This window comes from Protopterus annectens, chromosome 3.part1 (assembly GCF_019279795.1).
Source record: "Protopterus annectens isolate FY-2018-M chromosome 3.part1, PAN1.0, whole genome shotgun sequence".
Lineage (NCBI taxonomy): Eukaryota > Metazoa > Chordata > Ceratodontiformes > Protopteridae > Protopterus > Protopterus annectens.
The window spans coordinates 1,788,536,754-1,788,562,745 of NC_056732.1; the positions used below are offsets into that span (position 1 = coordinate 1,788,536,754).

At 41.4% G+C, this 25,992-nt stretch overlaps 1 protein-coding gene across 1 annotated transcript in view; it reads left to right on the forward strand.

Moving 5' to 3' along the window:
* Positions 1-482: 482 nt before the first annotated feature.
* Positions 483-25,992, forward strand: part of LOC122798675 (zinc-binding protein A33-like) — a 397,012-nt gene continuing 371,502 nt past the window's right edge. Inside the window, exon 1 of the mRNA XM_044067767.1 lies at positions 483-771. Within this exon, the coding sequence (XP_043923702.1) occupies positions 514-771 (258 nt within the window). The 5' untranslated portion in view covers positions 483-513. The remainder of the gene's footprint in view (positions 772-25,992) is intronic.

The window sequence follows — 25,992 nt, forward strand, 5'->3', positions numbered from 1 at the left end:
AAAACAAATCCAATGATTTTGGTGAACAATGAGTGCATAGAGATACACTCTCAGTGTAATGTGAATCCATAGACAAATATAAGAAATTTAAGAGCACACATGGACCAAACAGTCTCAAGTCAGTGAAGATTAAAAAATGATAGAGAAGTGTGTGACGTATCCATTCAGCCACTGAAGGTTAAAGGACTGATCTAGTTAGCTGAATTTATTCATGCAGGTCTAGAGAAAAACAACAGTGCTTTCAAGGTTAGAAACAACTGCTTCAGCGTAGGTGTGAAACGCAGATACAAGAAATGTAACTGTGGCCCATGTTGTTGCAGATGTTAAGTAACTCTTTTTCACAAAGACAAAACAGTAGTTTGTTTTCAATAAAGGACATTGTCACTTTAAGGAAAATTTAAGCTTTTTTCCCATGTGTCTGCACATCACATGGTATATTAGCAGGAAATGCTGGGACTAATTATAGAGATAAATCCTTCCTGTAATGAATGCAGACAGGCATTACCATCTAAAATGTACACAGTGAAAAGGCAGTTATGCAGAGCTGTATTGAGCAATCAGAGTTCACGGCAATATGAGAAAGAAGAAATACAAAACCAGGAGCAACAAAGTTACTACCTGCTTGGGTCGCACGAGTGCACAGAGCACAAAGAGGCATTGAAAGTGTTCTGTCAAGATGATGAATGTCCTGTATGTGTCATATGTATGATATCGTTTCAACATAAATGGCACAAATTCCTACCCATACTGGAAGCAGCCAGCATGTTTCAGGTGAGGTCAACTGTAAGCAAATTCAGAAAATAGTTTCATTTTTATAATGATTCACTTTAGTAACTTCTTGATACACTTAATGCTATGCATTCAGATGTTAGCTAATGTATTTATTTATGACAAAAGTAAGTGAACTGGACTTTATGGATACATATTCAACCACTTAAAAGCAGACCACCACAAAGTAAAGCATGAAAGATTATAAATAATGACAAAATAAAGTAGAGATGAAGAAATGTAACATGTATATAGATCTGTAATTCAGCATACTATTAAAGGTAATCCTGTATATATATATATATATATATACACACATACACGGTTACATTTGAAACCATCAAATGTTCAGAACATCAAAGTTCTAATCGTCGAGACCAGAACATCGAAGTTCAGAACATCGAAGGTTGAAAGTGTAAGTGCCAGGTAAGTAAAACTGGTAAGTTTCAGGTGTATATGCAGGGCAGCAAGGTGCCCTGTATGCTGTGTGTGTTTGTGTGTGTGCCATCTGAGTGTTGGCATTGTAGGTAAGGTACAGGAAATCTCCCATTTAGCGCTACGGCATATAGCGGTAAACGGGAGATTTCCCTTACCCCACTGTATTGTGATCTTGGAGTTGGAATATTAAAGTAGGGGGGGTGTGGGGTCACAGCCCCCCACATGGGGGCTGCAGTGGGGTGAAGCCCCTCTGCATAAAATAGTTTTTGACTGTTTATTTGTTTTTTTGTGGTTCACTTTGAAACTTTGATGTTCTGAACATTCGATGGTTTCAAGTGGAACCATATATACATCCTGAGCAGACTAGAACAGCATGCATTACATTATTCTGCACTAATGGGTGTCATTCTTTTCAATTACCATAGCTTAAGGATGTTAGTGAATAGATTCATGTTAATTTCCCTTCTTTACACAACAATATTTTAAGCGTTTTAGTGAATAGACTGATGATAGGCAGAGTCTGTCCCATCCTGTGGGTGGCCAACTGGTTGAGAACTTTCTACTTTAAAATGTCTCACCAAGTTCATCTGCTTTTCATGAATGCCTAATACAAACATTTCATGAAAGAAAGTACATATAACTTGCCACAAAGATGAAATAGCACATAACTTTGCATTAACATACATATATTCATTGCATTACTACAACAGTCCTACTTATATGTGCCACACTTCTGTTTAATGTGAATTGTACTTATTATTAGATCAAAAAAGGAAAATGCTACCAAAGTGACACACTGATTGGCTCCATTCCTCAAACAGATAAAGCCCTGATTGTGGTCTGCCCGACACAGCACTGGCTAGAGATTCAGGTGTCAAAGAAGTTGACAAGGGACCATAACAGTGACCAATCCAAGGGAAAAAAATCACTGCTCCAAAACAAAAAAACAACAGCAAAAAAAAAAAAAAAAAATCCACAAACAAAAGAAAGTGGGGTGTTTTGCACTACCCCCACCCCCTCCTTAAATATACCAACTGCGAGATCACACCACTGTGGAGATAATGGCAAAGTCCCGATTCTGGCACAACGATTTTTTCCCTGGGAAACAAATTGATGTGCTGGCCAGTCGACATTGTGTGTTTTCGCATATTAGCAGTCGATGAAAGAGTGCTCACTCTTTTGACACTTGGACTAGCTAATACAGACCTGGTAGATATGCCCGATTCAGATAAACACCTATTTATAAGGATACTGATTGAGTAGGCGACTGAGTTAGCAGCCAGTTTGAGGTAGTGTGGTGAGAGATTGTCTGCTGAGATAGAGCAGGGTTTTAGTTTTTGTAGCAGTTTCTTAATGGTGTCAGTGGGTAAAGGCTGAAATTAGAATGAGGTTTGTATAACATTTTGTTGAGTAGGAGCTGAGTCCTCCTCCAGGCATCTGCAGTTCACTCCTACTTCTCCTCTAGGTGTCAAATATTGACTGTTCATATTTGCATTAACAATTCCAAAACTATGTTACTTACAAGTTACCAGGATATTTTGTCTTGAAGCATATGCGATGGCAAACAGAACTGTATTCATATTTGACCTCTCTCAATGAGTATTTTGTAGAACTGTAAGGTGATAACTTCATTTTTTAAAGGCTTAAGCCACGTCCACTGGGAGTTAAAGGCACACACTCAAAAGAGCTGTACCAGAGGGTAATGACAGGGTTTGAAGTAATTGATTGTCCTGGTTTGGTGTCTGAATAGGTTGAAGGGTAGAGGAGTCCAGCATTATGGGTGTTAGTACATCTGAAATTGATTTTATGAAGTGGCTTGTTAAACTTTTTGGCTATTTGTGATGGAGGGGTATCAGGTGATATGATGGAGGGGTATCAGGTGATATGATGGAGGGGTATCAGGTGATAGGGTGTGCTGTCCATTTCTTCCAGGGTTAAGTAGAGAAGATATGGAGTGCCAAAATTTACTGAGGCTAATTTTATACTGGAGTTGAAGCTGGGAATAATATGACTTCTTATCTCTGTTGATTAGTTTTGTCACTTTGTTACAGTGTTTTGTTACATAGTGTTTTGTTACGTAGTGTTTTGTTACATAGTGTTTTGTTCATAGATAGGTTCATAGATTAGTACTAGGCAAATTGCCCTTGTGAGCTATTTTAAGCCTAGCCAATTATCCCTTGTGAGACTTGAACTCTGCACATTGTGTTTGTAAGGCAAACACCTTAACCATTAGGCCACCCTCCCAACCTTACGTAGTGTTTTGTTACGTAGTGTTTTGTTACGTAGTGTTTTGTTACATAGTGTTTTGTTACGTAGTGTTTTTTTACATAGTGTTTTGTTACATGGTGTTTTGTTATGGAGGGTTTTGAAATTAACATGATTTTGTTCATTTTTGTTTTGTTTCCAGGTTGACCAGGCTCAGTCCCTTTGCTTCATCAGGTGTTTACATTCCTTAGAGAGCCATGGGGCTGAGTTATTTTTGATTATTTTCATATGAATGGGAGCTAGTTTATTAAGTATGTGAAGGAAGGTGTTATTAAAGTATAGTGCAGCACAATTAAGGGGTAGTTGTTTAAGGGGTGTCCAGTCTATTTCACATAGGAGATTGTTGAATTTATGCTGATAAAAATGAGTTGAGTTCCTAACTGATTTTATAGTGTGTACTCTTAGTTGTTGTGAGTTTGTTCTAAATGAATAAGGTGGTAGATGATCACTCAGGGAGCAAGACAGTGTACCAGAAGAGGTGTAATTGGCAGGGTAGGATATTAGGATCCAGTCTAGGGTGAATTGGCAAGTAAGATCTTTGCTGCATCTTGTTGGAGTATTGATAAGCTGAGAAAAAAAACTACAGATTTATAGTATCTGTGGGAGAGTTGGAAGCTATGGTTTGCCAATCTATATTTACGTCTCCTAAGATTATTGTTTGAAGGTTTATTGTTTGAGATGTCCAGGATAAAATATTTTCCAACACTGGTATCTTGTAACCTGGTGGGATATATATCACTATTATGTCAATTCTTTTTGATATGTGGAGGTTCAAAAAAGTGATTAGTACCTCAGCATTGGAAAGATGGGTATATTACTGGTGGAGGGTGTGATGTTGAGCATAGAGGGATATAGAAGTGCTATCCCACCCCCCTTTTTAGATCTATCTATTCTGGTTTTTGCAAAGTTTGGAGGTATTATTTCTGAGTCTTTTATATTGGGGTATAACCATGTTTCGGTAAAGGCTAGTATGCCAGGTTTGTTTTGATCAATCCATGCATGCAATGGGGCTATTTTATTACATGTACTTCTAAGGTTCAGAGTAAGTATGTTTAAATCTTTGAGGTTAGTCTTGTGGTTAGGATTAGAGGGTGGGCCAGGGTTAGGATGTATGTTTCCACATTTGAGTAGATAGGTAATGAGGAATGTGCACCATGGGAAGTGTTTTTTTTTTATTCTTATGTGATGGTAATGGTGTCAAGTGTGGTTTCATAGGAGTTGAGGAGGCCAGTTTGTGGCTTGAATGATATGGGAGGTTATAGGAGAAAAGCTGGGAGGACATATTTGAGAAACTGTGTTTATTGGGGAGAGGGTTGGAGGAGGTTATTGATGTGTATCGGTGTGTGGGAGTATGCGGAGATGTAGCTGTAGCGAGGTTGAGAATTAAGAGTAAAGAGGATAGGCGAGTTAGGAGGAGCATGTCATCTGTGATACTGGGTTTAAAAACATTAAAAGTGGTATTTGCGTGTTTGAATGTAACATCAAGTGTAAATAGAGATTATGTTATCATGTGATATGTGTGCAGCTGAAGGTAAGGTTGGACATGTTTTGACTTCAGAGTGGGCTTTGACAATGTGGTTAGGTGTTTTTCCTTGCAGTTTCTGATAAGGACTGATGGGTGAAATGTGTTTGGTCAGTAGTAAAATTATGGAGCAATGTTTGTTTGTATGGTAGAAGAGAAGGTGATAAGCCTGTAGTTAATGTAAGATAATTTGAGGTAGTGATTGTATTGTGATGGTAAAGTAGAGTAAGATGCAAAGAATTATGGTAGAGGGCATGTGAGTTCAAGGTACTGGATGTAAGAAAGATCAGATAAGTTTGGCTAAATAAAAGAAAGTAAGGTGTGCATGAAATGTGGATCAAGGACAAGGTAGAGATGTATTTAATTGGATCATAGGAATGAGGGGGAGTGGTTTGCTTAGGATAGAGTAGAGGTGCCGTGGGAGGGTGGGATATGGGAGAAGGGGAGGGGAGCGGAGTGAGCAAAGCGAACAGAGCAGGAAGAATCCCCCCCCCCCCAGATGTTTTACTACCATAAACAATCAGTCAGGTAGAATGTTCATGGATGCAAAGACAAGGTGTCTGAATTCTAAATACTTGACTGGAGTCACAGCATCTAATTTTATAGTTATGGGCTTTTCAATGTCTTTCCAGGGATATATTACACTGATGAGTGAAATATGCTAAAGTGTTAATGTAGCTTCACCTTCAGCAGTAAAAGGCCTGTGAGAGTGGGGGTGGGGATATCCTTCCAGCAGATTCAACACTAGAAAACAGTACACACTAGACTTAACAAATTAAGTTATTAGTTTGAGTCTTGGAAATTGCCTTACATATGATTTAACTCAGTATATTTATTCCTTGTGAAGTTTTGCAACTGCAGGTGAAATTCAGCTGTGCAAGTTCCTTAGGTAGTGGGATATAATAACCTTTGCAGCAGCAGTAGTCAGCTTACATGTGTTTGTTTCTCTGGGAGAGACAGGGAGAGAGAGAGAGAAAAAAGTTAAGGATTTCTTGATGGTTGATCTAGTTAGGTACAGTACTGTTTGTCTATATTCATCCACATTAAGCAATGTTTGGCAAAGAGTAGTGCATTATATTTCACAGTTGTGCATTTCAGCTTTCTAGCCTTTAAACAGGACAATAGGTTAATGGGAGATATTTGTAGGTATACAAGTTTGGGATTACTAAAAACAAAAATGGTGGCTTCCACAGTATACAAGGACAGAAAGAAAAATAAACTAAACTAACAAGTGTTTACATGCAAGTGTGGGGTTACTGAGATGTTGGTTTACAGTTATTAGAGGGACAAGTATTAGGTAGTAAGCCTATCTGTTAGTCCACACTCTTTGTTACACAACCTACAGTCTATAAATCTGATATTTCGGGCGGCACAGTGGTGCAGCGGTTAACATTGTCACTTCACAGCAAGAGGTTCTCTGGTTCAATTCTAGGCTGTGGTGCCTTTTGTGCAGAGTTTCATGTTCTCCCTGTGTTTGTGTGCGTTTCTTCAGGGTACTCCAGTTTCCTCCCACATTCCAAAGACATGCGACTGGATCATTTTACCCTGGGCCTCTGTTGAAAATAGGATCTGTGTAGCTTAGTCAGACTTTCCCGTTCAATAAATATTAAATAAATAAATAAAATATTTAAGCACTTAGGAAAGGCAGATAACTAGAGCATGTAGCATATATGAAAAAAAGGAAGCAACCCTAGTCAATGACAAAAACTCTTCACAAAACTCTCACACATTAACAAACACCTACATTATCCAGTAGCTGTGCTGTTCAAGCAAACATAAAGATTACAATAGAAGCCTTCAGTAGAAGTGAGTTGAAACATATATACATAACATAAACATATGCACTCCAGATTAGCAGGGAGTGACCTCATGGTTAAGGTGTTTGCCTTACAAACACAAGATGCAGGGTTTGAGTCTCACAAGGGATAATTGGCTAGGCTTAAAATGGCTTGCAAGGTCAGTTAGCCTAGTACTAATCTATGAACCTATGAAAAAAAGCACTTACCCAGATGGCATCAGACTACAGACCTACTTGATGTAACTGCAGTACAAACAAAAAAAAAAATGATGGTTTCATTGAAACCTACTGTAAACCACAAAGCCAGTAGAAACTTGCTAATTCAGTTGCTACACATTACCAGCAGAAAGACAACACTTTGCTGCCACTACTACAACCTAGAATAGGCAGTCAGTAACCTACCCAAGAAACAAGGACCTCCAAAGCCGAAACACAAGCAAACACCAGTCACAACCAAAGTGACACATAGCTCACAACACCAGTGTGCCACCCAAAAACAGCCCCTAAGGCAAGACAATGTACCCAACACTTTAGTCATAGGTGACTCTATAGTCAGGCACACTGATGTCCCACTCACCAGGCTGAACAAGGATAAAATTACGGTCAGCTGCCTGTCGGGTGCCAGGATCCACCACATAACGCATGCACTCAAGTCACTCCACAGCAAGTACAAATATGACTCTGTCATTGTCCATGCTGGAGTGAATGACTTGAGATGTACCACCCTGGACTACATGAAAAGAGACATGGAAGAGCTCTTGGATCATGTGACCCAGGCAGGTATGACTCTAGCCCTGAGTAGCATCCTGCCTTCGCCCAGAATGTTACCACAGTATAAGGACAAAATGATTGACTTCAGCAATTGGCTAAGCTTCTGATGTCATTCAAAGGGGATCCAGTATTTGTCTGCCTGGGATGACATGATCGACAAACCATGATGCTTTGCCAGAGATGGTCTGCATTGGTCTGCATCTGTCACCCCTGGGATTCAGGTTACTGGCTAAAGCTCTTGCCACCACTATAGTGCCTTTTGTAGGCAAGGTTCAAAGGATAAAACCACCACTGTAACAGATACAAGCATGCAAAATCTGACGGTAATGCTACTCAATGCTGGAAGTCTAAACCTCAAAATGCACTCTCTCTCAGCACTCCTAAAAATGGAGAACATCGATATTTGTGCAGTAACTGAGACCTGTTTCAAGGCTCCAGAGAGCACCCCTGCAATGCCAGACTACAATTCTTACCACACCTTTCAGCCACAAAACCAGGATCGAAACACTAAAGGTGGAGGAGTGTCCATATTCACCAAGGATATTCACACCTCCAGGCTTGTTACCCAACACAATGCATCTGAAATTCTCCAGGTGCAACTAACACTAGGTAAGACTGCAATCCAAATTGTAGCTTGCTACAGATCCCCCACCATGCCCCAATATTCTCACTACACCTTTCTAAACATACTGGACAATATTAAGATACAACCAAACACCCTAATACTGGATGATTTCAACTACCTTGCCATTAATTGGGAAAACTACTCGGGTACCAACTCCTTTTCCCAACGGTTCTTGGAATTCATAAATTCCAATGCCCTGGATCAACTAAACCATTGTCCCACCAGGGGCTCCAATATCCTAGACCTGGTCATTACCAACATAGGAGATAGATGCTCCACACCAGTGGTCACCCCCTCAATGGTCAGGTCTGACCATAAGCAACTCACCCTTGACATCCACATCCCACCCCCACCCCCACCCCCCAGTAAGGAAACCTCCTTATAAAACTTCTCCAAAGCCAACTTCATGCTACTGAAGTCAAAAGTGACAAACTTCACAACACCCACACAAAAGGGATCTGGAAGATCGACTGCAGAATCCTACACTAAGGCATTGTACAAGCACATCCACTCGTGCATGAACCGTGCCATCCCAAATAGAACCAATATACTCTTCTCCAAAAAAAAGGAAGCCAATCTGGTGGTCTCCTACTACAAACAAACTATACAACAGAAGGAAGAAACTGTTGCAGAAAAGAGGAAAGTGCCAGGATGCAAAAAACTCACTCACCAGCCTCAGTAAGAAGCTGAGATCCCTCATAAAATCTACAAAAGCTAGTTAGGAAAATAAAATTGTCAAAGATTTCAAAGACAACCACAAAGCATTCTATAGTTATGTCAAGAATCTAAATGGAAATGCTTAGATCTGCTCTGAGCTACAACAGATTGTTATTAAATATACTGATCCCAAGGATATTGCCAATATCCTGGCAGATGGAGTTAGTGCCAACTTCACCCCCCTCTCACCCCCTAAAGGGCCCATCTCAATACCAAAAGATTGCCAAATTCCGATAATCATGGCCACACAGGTAGAAACTGCACTCTCCAAAGCTAAGAATACAGCATCCATGGGACCAGATGACATCCCAGGCTGTGTACTACATGAACTACAAAATGAACTGGCACCTCACCTAAGTGTCATGCTTAATCATAGCCTCATCTCAGGCTTCGTGCCCACTGAATGGTGCACAGCTACAGTTATCCCACTCCACAAGGGAGGATCTGTCTTGGATCCCAGGAACTACCGTCCCATCAGTCTGACAAGCCTGATCTGCAAGGGCATAGAACGCATTATCATGGAACTTATAAACAAAGACATTGGCAATCTTCAAACACTGGACCCCACCCAGTTTGGGTTTGTGAAGGGACGATCTTGTCTCCTGAATCTGATTGACTTTTTCGAATCAGTCTCCAGAGCTGTGGACAAGGGTAAGGCATTCCACACAGCCTTTCTGGACCTTTCCAAGGCCTTCGACATCATCCCCCACTCTGGAATCATAGACAAACTTACTAAGCTGGGCATAAATCCCTACGTCACTCGATGGGTTGCCAACTGGCTTACTGACAGAACCCAGACTGTAAAAGTAGCCGACTCCAAATCCAGGTCCAGACAATTGACAAGTGGAGTACCTCAGGGTTCAGTCATGGGACCACTCTTGTTTGGCATCTACTTCTCTGAAGTACAGGCCAACACTAAGGGACTCTGGCTAACAAAATTTGCAGATGACTGCAAACTGGGAGCCATTATTGAATCCCCAAATGATGTGGATATTCTACAAAAGGGCCTTACAGAAACAGATGCCTGGTGCCAGAGCCATGGGCTCAACTTAATGTCAAGAAATGTGTAGTTATCCCCTTTGGAAAAAAACATGTACCCATAAATTACTACATAGGTGGCAGGACACTAAACATTGAAAGTGTGATGAGAGATTTAGGGACACAGGTGGACAGTGGTCTCACTTTCGATAACCACATCGCCACAACAGTCAGGAAATCCTTCTATGTGGCACACCTCATCACTAAGGGCTTTTCATCCAGAAAAAAGGAGGTCATTCTCCCACTGTACTCATCCCTAATTAGACCCATTATAGAGTATAATGCCCCCTTTGGTATGTACCTCACAAGACATCTGCAACAGCTGGAAAGGCCACAGAAATACCTCACTAAAAGAATCACAGGCCTAAAGTGGATGCCATATGCTGACCATCTAAATAAACTCCAGCTATACTCTGTGGCATATCATCTATTCAGAGGTGATCTATGCTTAACATACAAGGCCATGTCAAACCCTGAGCTGTTGGACATGCTCCACTTAAAGAAATCCCAATCCCTCAGAGACACATGCTCCAGGGATCTAAACCTTGTCATCACAATGAAAAAAACATGCTGGAGGGATGGGTTCCTGACCCAGAGACTCCCCATACTCTGGAATAGACTGCCCATACATGTCAAGCAGAGCGCCTCATTGGTCCTCTTCAAAAGGAACCTTGATGATTGGATGGGAGATAGGAAATTCACCCCGGGGGTCATGTCAGTCACCCTGCTAGACAGGGGTCCAGGGAAGTAAATAGTGTGGGAAGAAATATCCAGGGAATTGTTATGGCTAGGCTTGTATAGGCCCTATGGCCGATAGCCTAGTACCAACCTATGAACTTATAAGTAGACATATGCTGATATATTTACTACACATTAACAGCAAAAGGCACAACACTTAACCAGAATTAAACACAGTGAAATTTTAGTTCTATTGTTCTAGTACAAGTTTGAACTAAAATGAAATAAACTATAATGGTTAAGAAAAAACAAGAATCCAATGTACCCTTTTGTAGAGTGAAGCAGAGCTGGATCGAGAGAACACTTGGGACATGGGATAGTGAAGTGACTCTGCATTTGGAGCTACAAAGGCAAAAGTAGTGGGAGAACAAGCTGAGATGGAGGAACAGTCATTTCTTTGAGTGGAAAGCAGTTACTCCCCCAAAGATGGTTTACCATCATAAACAGTCAGTGAGGTAGATTGTTCATGGATACAACAATAAGGTGTCCGGACTCTAAATACGTGACTCAAGTCACAGCAGCTAATTTTATAGTTATGGGCTTTTCAATGTCTTTCCAGGGATATATTACACTGATAAGAGTGAAATATGCTGAACTTTTAAAGTAGGCCTAGTGGTGCATTGCTCAGACTATAGTGCAGAGAGTCCTGGGTTCAATACTTGGCAGGGTGTGACATTTTAGGCATCCCTGGTGGTCTATTGGTTAGGATTTGGTGCTCTGACTGCCAAGGCCTGGGTCTGACTCCCAGTCAGGGAATTTCAATGGATTTTTTTACAGCCTGGGAAGATATGATCGACAGACCATAACGCCTTGCCAGAGATGGCCTGCATCTATCTCACCTGGGCTTCAAGATTTTGGCAAAGTCTCTTGCCTCCCCTATAGTGCCATTGTTAGGAAAAGTGAAGAGGTTAAAATTACCAACATAAAAATGTCAACAAAACACAAATTAAAGGTCATGCTGCTAAACGCTAGGAGTCTAAACATGAAACTACACTCACTGTAAGCATTTTTAACCCTGGCAGGTGCTGACATCTGTGCATTCATGGAAACCTGGTTCAATGCTGTGGACAGCACCCCTGCCTTACCTGATTACTCATCATACATTCAGACCCCAAACTGTGGGCAGTAAAGCCAAAGGAGGTGAAGTTTCAATATACATTAAAGACGTACATACCTCCAGGCTGGTCAAACAGTATGATGCACAGGAGGCACTCCAGGTGCAGTTAACCATTGGCAAGACCCCAATTCAAATCATAGCTAGCTCTTCTCCCCCAAATCTGATACAAAGATGTCCAAGCTGCCTATCTGGACCTGTTCAAATCTATCAAGATTCAACCCTTTACACTTATTTTGGGTGATTTTAACTTCCCAAACATAGATTAGAAGAACTACTCGTGCCAGAACACAAATGTCTAGAGATTCCTTGATTTTGTCAAGGTGAATGCCTTGGAACAGCTAGTCGATACCCCCACAAGAAGTGATAATATCTTGGACTTTGTGTTAATAAACATGAATAAACACTGCAGCATCTCTATAGTATCATCCTCCCTGGTAAGACTGGACCATAAAGTGGTCACTTTCAAAGTCACACTCTCCCCCAATCCCAATCTAGCTAGGACCAGACATAAAAACTTATCTAAATCTGATTACAGCCTCCTGAGGGATGGTATAAACAGCTTCACAGCCCCCTCCCCCACTGTAGGATTTGGTACCAATATCCAAAAATGATACCAACGCACTATACAAGCATTTATGTAGCTGCATGTTATCAGGAATACCTTAAAGGACTAAATCATCCTACACAAGGAAGAGTAAACCTGTCTGGTAGACATCTGCAATAAATAACCTTTATAGCAAAAGGAAAAAATTGCTGTCCAAGACCAAGATGGAGCAGGAGCCCAATTGGAAACAATGTCTCCATAGCTTGAACAAGCAAATAAGAGCACTAGTCAAATCCTCCAAAGCAAACTTTGAGTTGAAATTGGCCACGTCTACTAGAGACAATCATAAGGCCTTATTCACATATGTCCTCAACCTCAAAGGAAGCACCCAGATCTGTTCAGAACTGGTGGTCAAGGACACCACATATACAAATGCTGTAGATATAATAAACTTGCTGGCTGATAGATTCAGTAAATTATTTACCCCTCTGTCATGCCCATCACTAAATCAGGACATACTCAGTACCTGCCCCCTTCCCCTTATATCTAGGGATCAAGTCATCACTGCTGTCTCAAAGGCAAAAAATACAGCCTCCATGAGACTCAATAACATTCCAGGCTGCATCCTATGTGATCTCAGGCAGGAACCTGTGTCACCCTATTCAATCAAAGCCTGAGCACTGGCTTTATCCCAGCTGAGTGGAGGACAGCCACTGTCATCCCTTTACACAAAGGTGGAGCATCTACTGATCTGGGAAATTATTGACCCATCAGCCTAACTAGCCTGATCTGCAAGGCCATGGAATGGATTATCATGGACCTCATTAACAAGGACATTGGCAACCTCCAAACACTTTATTCCCACACAGTTTGGTTTTGTCAAGAGGAGATCATGTCTGCTAAATTTGGTCAACTTCTCTGAGACAGTCACAAAAGCCATGGATGAGGGGAAGATGGTGCATACCACCAACCTTGACTTGACCAAAGCCTTTGACACAATTCCCCACTCAGGCATAATAGAGAAACTCTCTCAACTAGACATCAAACCATATGTTACCAGATGGATAGCAAACTGGTTCACTGATAGAACCCACATAGTCAAAGTAGGGGAAGCCACCTCAAACTGTAGACCCGTAACAAGCAGTGTACCCCAGGGTTCAGTCTTGAGGCCTCTGTTATTTGGAATATACTTTTCTGAGGTGCAGGCGAAAACCAGTGGGCTATGGCTGACCAAGTTTGCAGATGACTGCAAGTTTGGTGTTGTTATCAGTTCCCCTAGTGATGTAGACATCCTCCCAGAAGGTCTCACTCAGAGAGATGTCTGGTGACAGAAATATGGCCTCAAGCTGAATACCAAAAAATGCATCATCATCTCCTTTGGGGAGAGTGATGGCCCCAAAAAAGATCATATTAATAACAACATCCTAAGGACGCAATCAGTCATGAGGGATTTGGGTGCCCAGGTTGATAGCAACCTGACTTTTGACCACCATGTTGCTTCCGTGGTACAGAAAGCCTTCTACATGGCCCACCGCATAAGTAAGGGTATCTCATCCAGGGACAAGAAGGTCATAACATCCCTGCATTCTTCCCTTATAAGGCTCATTATTGAGTCCAGGGCCCCATTTGCCATGTACCTCACAAAGCACATGCAGCAGCTGGAGATACCACAGACCTTCCTCACCAGGAGAATCCAGGGCCTTGAACATTTATGATGCACAGATAGACTAAAAGCCATATCCTTCTATTCAGTTTCATACAGACTCCACAGAGGTGACCTCTGTCTGGCATACAAGATGATCATGGACGCCATCTTGATGGGACTGCTGCATATCCGCAAGTCAAGCACCACTCGAGTAACAGCACACATGGCCTCAACCTGGTCTGTGACATCAACAAGCCTTGTTGGTGGGAAAAATGTATGTCCCAGAGACTCCCCCATCTATGGAACATACTCCCTTTCCACATGAAGTGACTCCAAATCCAGCTCCAGACAGGTGACAAGTGGAGTACCTCAGGGTTCAGTCCTGGGACTGCTCTTGTTTGGCATCTACTTCTCTGAAGTGCTGGCCAACACTAAGGGACTCTGGCTAACAAAGTTCATAGATGACTGCAAACTGGGAGCCATTACTGAATCCCCAAATGACGTGGATATTCTACAAAAGGGCCTTACAGAAATAGATGCTTGGTGCCAGAGCCATGGGCTCAAGCTTAATGCCAAGAAATGTATAGTTATTCCCTTTAGGAAAAACCATATACCCATGAATTTCCACATAGTGGCAGTACACTAAACACCAAAAGTGTGATGAGAGACTTAGGGACACAGGTGGAGAGTGATCTCACCTTCGATAACCACATCACCACAACAGTGAGGATATCCTTCTATGTGGCACACCTCATCACTAAGGGCTTTTCATCCAGAAAAAAGGAGGTCATTGTCCCACTGTACTCATCCCTCATTAGACCCATTATAGAGTACAATGCCCCATTTGGTATGTACCTCACAAGACATCTGCAACTGCTGGAAAGGCCACAGAAATACCTCACTAAATGAATCACAGACCTAAAGCAGATGCCGTATGCTGACTGTCTAAAAAAACTCCAGCTATACTCTGTGGCATATCGTCTACTCAGAGGTGATCTCTGCTTAACATACAAGGCCATGTCAACCCCTGCGCTGTTGGACATGCTCCACTTAAAGAAATCCCAATCCCTCAGAGCCACACGTTCCAGGGATCTAAATCTTGTCATCACAATGAAAAAAAACATGCTGGAGGGATAGGTTCCTGACCCAGAGACACCCCATACTCAGGAGTAGACTGCCCATACATGTCAAGCAGAGCACCTCCTTGGCCCTCTTCAAAAGGAACCTTGACGATTGGATGGGAGATAGGAAATTCACCTCGGGGATCGTGTCAGTTGCCCTGCTAAACAGGGGTCCAGGGAAGTAAATATTATGGGAAGAACTATCCAGGGAATTGTTATGGCTAGGCTTATATGGGCCCTAGGGCCGATAGCCTTGTACCAACCTATGAACCTGTGAACCTATATGGAATTCCACCCGTGTCCCTGCTGGACAGGGGCATCGGGTGCTGATTTGTCTAACCATGACTTAAACTCTTGGCTAGGCTTATAAGGGCCTCAGGGCCAATAGTGTAGTACCCGCCTATGATCCTATGTAGTCTCACCTTCAGCAGTAAAAGGCCTGTGAGTGTGAGTGTGATTGAGTAAGTGGAGGTGGGGATATCCTTCCAGCAGATTCAACACTACAAAACAATACACACTAGACTTAACAAATTAAGTTATTAGTTTTGAGTCTGGGAATTTGTCTTACATAGATTTAACTTAGTGTGTTTGTTCTTTGTGAACATTTGCCAACTGCAGGTGAAATTCAGCTGTGCAAGTTCTTTAGGTAGTGGAATATGATAACTTTTGCAGCAGCAACAGTAGTAAAACTTATATTGTGCTTGTTTCTCTGGGAGAGAGAGAGAAAAGTTAAGTATTTCTTGATGGTTGAACTAGTTAGTTACAGTACTATTTGTCTATACTCATCCACATTAAGTAATGTTTGGCAAACAAGAGTAGTGCATTATATTTCACGGTTGTGCATTTCACAGCTTTCTAGCCTTTAAACAGGACAATAAGTTTACAGGAGATATTTGTAGGTATACAAGTTTGTGATTACTAAAACAAAAATGGTGGCTTCTACAGTATAGAAGGACAGAAAGAAAAATGAACTAAACTAACAAGAGATATGTGTTTGCATGCAAGTGGGGGGTTACTGAAATGTTGGTTTACATATATTAGATGGACAGGTAGCAAGCCTATCTGTTAGTTCCCACTTTTTACTACAAAATATACAGTCTATACATCTGATATTTTAGCACTTAGAAAAGGCAGCTAGCTAGAGTGTGTAGTATATAAGAAAAAAAGGAAAGAGCCATAGTCAATGACAAAAACACTTCACAAAACTAACACTCGCCTAAATTATGCAGTAACTGTGCTGTTCATGCAAACATAAAATCAGCTATTACAATAGAAGCCTTCAGTAGAAGTGAGTTGCAACATACTGTATGTACATAACATAAACATATGCACTACAGATTAGAAGGAGAAAATAAAAAAACACTTAGCCAGATGGCTACAGACTACAAACTTACTTGATATAACTGTAGTACAAATAACAAAAACAAAATGGTTTCACTGAATCCTACTGTAAAACACACAGTTTATTTTATTTTTATTTATTTATTTTACATTTGTTGACCGGGCTAGTCCAGCTGGATACATATCCCTTTTCAGTAGAGGCCCGGGGAGAAAAGCTCCCAAACATTAAAATAGTTAAACACTACAATTAGATAGAAGTGTACATTTTGATAAGTTACAACCCGAATAAACATTATTTACATACTTAAAAAGACAAAGCATGGGATTAAATAGGTCAGAAAACGAGGAAATGGTTTGTTTGTAGATAGTATGAGAGAGAGAAGAAGCAGTACAATGTTATGGCTATGGGTAATTAATCTGGAGTTGGACAAGGGCATAACCAGTGGGACTTGATATATTCTCTAAGGTTATTTTTGAATGGTGTGAGTGTCGTCATGAGTCTAAGGTTGTTTGGAAGGGAATTCCATTGCTTTCCAATTGAGTTAGCATAAAGAGCATCCCCACCTTTGTTGTTAGATTTGATGGTTAGCACTTGAATACTATTTGATGATCGAAGGGAACTAAGATTGTTGTATGGGGTCAAGATTTTGGACAGTGAGGGAGTTTTGGCAGGTTGATGAATTATTTTGAAGGCTTCCGTAAGTTGATTAAATTTAAGAAGATTGGGCAGTTCTAACCAGCCGAGATTTCTGAGGTTGTGGCAGTGGTGGGTACGAAAAGGTGTACCTGTTATGAATCTGGCTATGTGGTGGTAGGTGGTAGAAAGGTTGTAGATCTCACGTTTATTCAGGAAGGAAAGTACTGGGGAGGCATATAGTAATGTGGAAAGAAGATGCGTTCGGGCAATGGTTAATTTTGCATGAGGAGTAAGAAAGTTCCTGATTCTGTACATTGAACCTAGTTTCTTGTTAACAGATTTAATGGTTAGGGAAATGTGGAGATCGAATTTAAGCTTGTGGTCAATAGTAACGCCTAGTAGTTTTGTGTGTAAGACAGGTTCTATGATGGTTCCATTAGAGGATTCCACAAAAAAGGAGCTATGGTTAGTCGGTTGCGACATTTGGGATGAGGAGGTAGAAGACGAGGGGAAGAATAATAGTAATTTGGTTTTAGTTGGGTTGAGAATAAGTTTCAGGTTAGAGAACCATTTTTCCACTCTGGCGAAACATTGTTGGGTGGCTGCTTGAAGCTTCAAGAGAGAAGTATCAGAGCAGATCAGGGTAGAGTCATCTGCATATTGGATGCAGGTGGCATTGGGGATGATGGCGTAGAGATCATTTATAAAAACAGAAAAAGAAGGGGACCCAGTATGGAGCCTTGAGGGACACCTATGTTGTTAGGGAGTAGTTGAGATAAACTATTTTGCCATTTGACTGCTTGTTGCCGGCCGGAGAGGTAATCCTTAAACCAGTTTAGGCCTAAGTTGTCCAGATGAAGGGTTTTGAGGGTGGAGAGTAATAGCTGGTGGTTGACCATGTCAAATGCTTTTGATAGATCAAGAAAGAGAGCAGAGGATATAAGTTTTTTGTTTCGGTTGCTATTTACTGAGTCGACAAAGGAGAGAAGAGCAGTGGTAGTACTATGATGGGGGCGAAAGCCATGCTGGGTACTAGACAGAAGATTATTGCTGGTAAGGTAGTGAAGAAGTTGTTTGTGAATGCACCTTTCGAGAATTTTTGCTATAGGAGATAGTATAGCGATAGGCCTATAATTAGAGGTTTCGGTGGAAGGGCCTCCTTTGTGTAATGGGATGATATATGAGGTTTTCCAAATGGGGGGGATGGTGGCTTCTGTTATGGATCTATTGATCAAGATTGATATAGGATAGGCAATGACATCAGAGGCTAGTTGGAGGTATTCAGCTGGGAGACTATCGGCAGCAAGAGTGGACGGTTTTAGTTTTTTTATTAGGAGCGAATGTAGGAGGTGGATACAGTTTGGAGGGTAAAGGAGCAAGGGATGAGCAAGGGGATGCGTCTTGGGGAGTAGTTAAATTTGTTGAGGAAGTGGATAGCTGGTTGGCTAGGGTTTGGATGGTCTCTGTAAAGAAGATGTTGAAGGCGTTGGCTATTTCGTCTGGTTTTTTACTTATGAGTTTATCGGGTGTAGGGGTAGAAGATTTACCAGGATGGAGAAGGTTGTTAAATCCGGCCCAAAACTTTTTTGGATTCAATTTATGTTTATCCTGAAGGTGACAGTAATACTGTTTTTTATCTCTAGTGATGTCGGATTTTGTGGAGTTTCTAAGTTGCTGAAATTTGATACGGTCTAGGGGAGTTTTCGTAGCTCTCCATTTATTCCAGGCTAGGTCGCGGAGTTTGATTTTTGTTTTGGTTTCTTTTGTTAGCCAGGGAGCTATACGGTCTTTGGTTCTAACAAGACGATTTGGGGCGTGGGAGTTGAGAATATTTAGGAAAGTGTCATTGAAGTAGGACACACTCCCAGCTAGGGGAAGAGAGGTAAGGGAGTGCCAGCTACATGATTTTAGTTCCACAAGGAATAATTCTAGGTTGAATTTTTTCTTGTTTCTAATAAGTTTATAAAGGGGTGGGAGTGAAGAGCAGAATTTGTGTTTAATAATATAGGTGACAAGGTGATCGCTAAGGCTGTTTGGGAGGGTACCAAAGGTGTAATAATTAGCATCTTTATTAGTGAGAATCCAGTCAATCGTGCTCTCCTTTTGGTGAGCATTACCAAGTCTGGTAGGAGTTTTGATATTTTGGGAGAAGCCATAAAGGTTGATTGGGTAAGGATTAGGCTTTGTGGAGCAGTGGGACCAGTCAATGTTGAAATCACCTAGTATAATGGTTTCTTGGGGATAGTGATTGGATAGCCAACTTAAAGTTTGTTCAAGGTTTTCAAGGTTTTTCCCTGGTGGGATATAGATCACTACAAGATTAATAGACTTTTGGGAGTTTAGACAAATCTTTAATGTAATGAGTTCTAGATTGGAGACCTGGGGGGGGTGCAAAGTATTTCTAATTATGTTAAGTCTGTTTTTAAACATTACAGCTATTCCCCCACCCTTTTTGGCTATTCTATCATTCCTTAGGATATTATAGCCAGGAGGAAGAATCTCTTCATCCTTTGTGGCAGGTTTGAGCCATGTTTCTGAAAGACACATAATGTCTGGGGAATGTGTGGCTATCAGAGCATGTAGACTGGCTACTTTGTTGTTTATACTTCTTAGGTTGAGGTGAAGAATGAGAAGGGAGGTATTAGGAATATGGGGTAATGTAGAAGTAGTAGGGTCCTGGTATGAGGCAGGGCCTGGATTAGGGTGGATGTCCCCATGTTGAGTGATACATTGTTTTAGGTGGTCTAGGAATTTTTGAAGTTTACATAGGATTTTGAGGTTAGGTTTATTAAAGGTTGCTCTAGGGTAGTAGAGGGTTAGTTGCATATTATTGAAGGTTGGAGCTTTTTCTGGGTGGAGAGAGGAAACTATAAGGTTAGACAGAGGGAATGTATATATGGAAGTATGGGCCTTAGGAAGAGAAATACCTGTTAACGCCTGGTGTTCATAGCGTGATAAAAGGTAAGGAGTTAGAAGAAATAGTGAAAGCAAAGGGATGATAAGCTGCATGGTTTTTCCCATGATAGAGAGTAAGTGGAATTTGATAGGGAGGGAGGATTGGGAGGGCTTATTGAGCTTGGAGGGAGTAGCTAATTAATATGTAGGAGGGAGTTAGTTAATCAGGGATTGGTCGTGAGTGGAGGACAGGAGGGTGGGAAGGGCTTAATCTTTGTATAAATTTAGAGGTAGTGGGGGCGGGTGGGATATGGGGGCAGGGTGGGGAGCGGAGCGAGCCCGAGCGAGGGCGAAGCGGAGCGGGAAATACCCGCCTGGAGGTTGCAGGGCCTTAAAGGCAGATTGGTATAGTATAGTTACTTGTAAAATATTGTACCCTTACAATTTAAAGAGCCTGAAGGTTACAAAGGTAACCTGACTACAGCGCTCTACTTCAGTGGGCAATAGTTTGATGCAGGTAGTAATTTTACCCTGATAGTTCAGATTTCAGTAGGAGCTGATGCTGGATATTAGGATGTGCATTCGCACAGTAGCAGGATAGGACAGAGTCGACGCCAAGATCCTGGGAGCCACGCGATGTAAGCTTGGAGGGGAGGGGGTACCTAGGATGAGATAGACAAGATAATCACTGTTTAAGGCACAATAGAATTACACATTCTTGAGGTGAGGCAAAGAAAGCAATTTATGGGTGTCTACAGTAGTACAAAGTAGTGAAAGTGAAGGAAGACAATTAACAGTGCTACGAACTAGGCAAATTACACTTACTAGCAGAATAAAGTGAATAAGACAGGCAAATACAGTGATGTTAGCAGTCTGGTTACAGTATTAAAACACATATGCTAGCTACTGCCACAGGTAACGCCAGGTAGGTCTCTTGAACAAGTATGATACAGCCACTATTAAAATCTAGAGCAGTGTCTAGGCTGAGGTTAGCTCGCCACTCAGTCATACACAGGAAAGGCAACCTTTTTTAGATCAGTAAAAGGGAGACGAAGCAACCACTTAATCAAACAGTATGAGTCAACATTGATATTTTTACAGTATACAAACATTGGATATGACTAGGTTGCAGTTACTCAGTACACAGACATACACAGCAGAAACTTGCTAATACTATTGCTACACATTAACAGCAGAAAGACAACACTTTGCTGCCACTACTACAGTCTAGAGTAGACAGTCAGTAGACATATGCTGATATATTGGGTCTATATTATAAGATCGACAGTTGAAAACATTGAAAAACATAGGGTCGACACCATATGGTCGATGTCTTCAAACGTCGACCTTATAAAAAGACAAAAAAAAGAAAAAAGTACCCTAACAGGTTTAAGTAGGGGAGCAAGCAGCCCTGCACCCCATACCCCCTGCTACTAAAATATACCAACTCCAAGACTGCACTACATTGCAGTAAATGGAAATCTCCCCTTATGGAGATTTCCGTTTACATGCTCAAGATTCTGAGCGTTCGATATTTTCGTGTCGACAATGTCAGATTCAACATTGTTGACTTTTGAGACTATAATATAGACCCGATATATTTACTACACATTAACAGCAAAAGGCACAACACTTAGCCAGAATTAAACACAGTGAAATCTTAGTTCTATTTTTCTAGTACAAGTTTGAACTAAAATGAAATAAACTATAATGGTTAAGAAAAAACAAGAATCCAACATACCCTTTTGTAGAGTGAAGCAGCTGGATGGAGAGAACACTTGGGACATGAGATATTGAAGTGACTCTGAATCAAATGCTCTAGCCAATCATGTTATGTCCAATGGCCGTTCTCATTCCTTTAAGTTCTTTGTTCTACAACATATTCATAGAAACCCCAGAGGTGGTGACATTGAGAATATCACAGAGGGACATGAACAGAAGTGGATTTTGAAACTTAATGCTGAAAAGTATCCTGGTTTGAATGCTACTACTTCCTTGGTCCCTTTTTTAAAGGCTAGACATCTCACGCTTTAAGATTAGCTAAGTTCTTTGAAAATTAGTCTAATGTATTTAACTATTAGTTTCCAAGTATTCTATTTAACTTTATCCTGCCTAGTATTTTTCCATGTTTTATAATGATTTTATAAGTTTTTTAAGTGCTTTCTCATGTATAGTATTTGATTCCTTCTTGCACAATGTTTTTAAGCAATGTTTTTAAGCAATGCTTTTTTTTAGTTTGAGCATGAGGCTTAATTGTTTTTCACTGTTACTTAATCATTGTGTGATTTTTATTGATTAATTGGCATTTTAGAATCTCTATTTAAACCTGTGCATTTTTTACTGTGGTGTCTGATGAAGCAACTTTGGTTGTGAAAGCGCTTACCACTTTGTACTTTGCTGTGATTAAACGTTTGCTGTGTGTTATCTTGGTGCATTTTTTACTTTTTTACTTTTTACTTCTCTAGTGGGAGAACAAGCTGAGATGGAGGAACAGTCATTTCTTTGAGTGGAAAGAAGTTACTCCCCCAAAGATGGTTTACCATCATAAACAATCAGTGAGGTAGAATGTTCAAGGATACAAAGACAAGGTGTCTGAACTCTAAATATTTGACTTGAGTCACAGCATTTAGTTTTCAATGTCTTTCCAGGGATATATTACACTGATGAGTGAAATATGGTGAAGTGTTAATGTAGCTTCACCTTCAGCAGTAAAAGGCTTGTGAGTGCGGGTGAGTAAGTGAGGATGGGGATATGCTTCCAGCTGATTCAACACTACAAAACAAAATGCACTAGACTTAAATTAAGTTATTAGTTTGAGTTTGGGAAATTGCCTTACATTGATTTAACGCAATATATTTGTTCCTTATGAACTTTTACCAACTACAGGTGAAATTCAGTTGTGTAAGTTCTTTAGGTAGTGGGATATGATGACTTTTGAGGCAGCAGCAGTAGTCAAACTTACATGTGTTTGTTTCAATAGATTTAACTCAGTCTATTTGCTCCTGAGCTTTTGCCAACTGCCGGTGAAATTCAGCTCTGCAAGTTCTTTAGGTAGTGGGATATGATAACTTTTGCAGCAGCAGCAGCAGTAGTCAGCTTACACGTGTTTGTTTCACTTTTTGTAGAGTGAAGCAGTTGGATGGAGAGAACTCTTGGTACATGCGGTAATGAAGTGCATACACCAATGATCTCTGCAGTGCTGCACCAGGCTAGCATTGCTGTATGTCCTTGGTAATACAGCCTTGTGGCTGTCTACCTCAATGATGTATGCAGTACTGCATGAGGTTGGTATTACTGTATGCTCTTTGTGATGTTGCCATCATGGTTGCATATCCCAATGGTCTGTGCAGTGATGCACCACACTGGTATTACTGTATGCTCTGATGATACAGTGCTCATGATTGTATACACCAATGATCTATGCAGTGCTGCACCAGGCTGGTATTACTGTATGCTCTTTGTGATGCAGCCCCAGTGGATGAATACCCCAATGGTCTGTGCACAACTGCACTAGGATGATATTACTGTAAGTTCTTGGTGATACAGCCCTGGTGGCTGTATATCCCAATACTTTGTGCAGTGCTGCATCAGGCTGGTATTACTGTATGTTCTTGCTGACACAGCCCTTGTGGCTTTATACCTCATTGATCTGTGTAGTGCTTCACTAGGATGGTATCACTACATGTTTTTGGTGATGAAACACTTGTAGCTGTATACTCCAATGAGCTGTGCAGTGCTGCACCAGGCTGGTATTACTTTATGTTCTTTGTGATGCAGGCATCATGGCTGTATGCCCCAGTGGTCTGTGCAATGTTGCACCATGCTGATAATTCTGTATGTTATTGGAGATACAATCCTTGTGACTGTATACCACAATGATTTGTGCAGTGCTGTACCAGGCTGATATTACTGTATGTCCTTGCTGATGCAGCCCTTGTGTCTGTAAAGACCAATGATATGTGCAGTGCTGAACTGGGGGGTTATCACTGCATGCTTTGGTGACGCACCACATTAGTATTACCATATGCTCTTGTTTATGCACCACGTTGGTATCACTGTATGTTATGATGATGCATCACGCTGGTATTACTGTATGGTCTTGACAATGGACCACACTGGCATTACCTTATGTTATTCATGATGCACCAATGTGGTATTGCATTGGTATAGCCATTGTCACTTTATACACAAATGATATGTGCAGTGCTGCATAATGGGGGTATTAATGTATGTTCTTGGTAATACAGCCCTTGTGGCTGTATACCCCAATGGTTTCTGCAATGCTGCAGCAGGCATGTATTACAGTATATTCTTGGTGATACAGCCCTCATGACTGTATACCTCAATGATCTGTGCAATACTGCACCAGGCTGGTGTTACTGTAAGGTCTTGGAGACACAGCTCTTGTGGCTGTATACCCCAATGACATGTGCAGTGCTGCACCCAGTTGGTTTTATTCTATGCTCTAGGAGAAACAGGTCTTGTGGTTGTATACCCTCAATGATCTGTACAGTGCTGTACCAGTAGTGTATGTCCTTGGTGTTATAGCCCTCATGGATGTCTACCCCAATGACCTGCTCAGTGCTGCACCAGGTGGGTATTACTGTATGTTCTTGGTAACACAGCCCTTGTGGTTGTACAACACAGTGATCTGTGCAGTGCTGCACCCGGATGGTATTACTATATGCTCATTGTGACACAGCCCTTGCAACTGTATACCACAGTGATCTGTGCAGTGCTGCACCAGGCAGGCAATATTGCATGTTCTTGCTGATGCAGCACTTGTCGCTGCATTCCCCATTGATCTATGCAGTGCTGCACCAGGTTAACATTACTGTAAGTTCTTGTTGATGCAGCTGTCATGGCTGTATACCCCAATTTTCTGTGCAGTGCTGCACCACACTGATATTACTGTATGCTCTTGGTGATACAGTCCTTGTGGCTGTAATCCCCAATGATCTGTGCAGTGCTGCACCAGACAGGTATTACTCCATGTTATTGGTGATGCAGCCCTTGTGGCTGTATACCCCAGTGATCTGTGCAGTGCTACACCAGGCTAGCATTACTGTAAGTTCCTTGTGATACAGCCATCATGGCTGTATACCACAATGGTCTGTAAAGTGCTGCACCGCGCTGGTATTACTGTATGTTCTTGGTGATGCAGTCCTTGTGGCTGTATACACAAATGATCTGTGCAGTGCTGCACCAAGCTGATATTACTGTATGTATTGGTGATACAGCCCTTCTGGCTCTATATTCCAATGATTAGTGCAGTGTTGCACCAGGCTGAGATTACTATATCTTTTTGGTGATGCAGCCCATGTAGCTGTACTCCCAATGGTCTGTGAAGTGCTGCACTCGGCCAGTATTACTGTATATTCTTGCTGACAAAGGCCTTGTGACTGTATACCCCAATGACGTGTGCAATGCTGCACTAGGCTAGTATTGCTGTCTGTTCTTGGTGATACAGCCCTTGTGGTTGTATACCCCAAGGATCTGTGCTGTGCTGGATGTCCTTGGTGATATGGCTCTCATGGCTGTATACCCCAATTGTCTGTGCAGTGCTGCACTAGTCTGGTATTACTGTATATTCTTTGTAACACAGCTCTTGTGGCTGTATACCCTCAATGATCTGTGCATTGCTGTACCAGTAGTATATGCCATTGGTGATATAGCCCTTGTTGCAGTATACTCCAATGATCTGTGCAGTGCTGCACCAGGCTGGCATTACTGTATGTTCTCTGTGATACAGCCATTGTGGCTGCATACCCTAATGGTCTGTGTAGTGCTGCACCAGGATGGTATTAGTGTATGTTCTTTGTGACACAACCTTTGTGGCTCTATACACCAAATGTAAGTATTATGGCTGTATGCTGTACCATTCTGGTAATTCTGTATGTTCTTGGAGATAGAGTCCATGTGACTGTATATACCAATGATTTGTGCAGTGCTGCACCAGGCTGACATTACTGTATCTCCTTGATGATGCAGCCTTTGTGTCTGTATAGACCA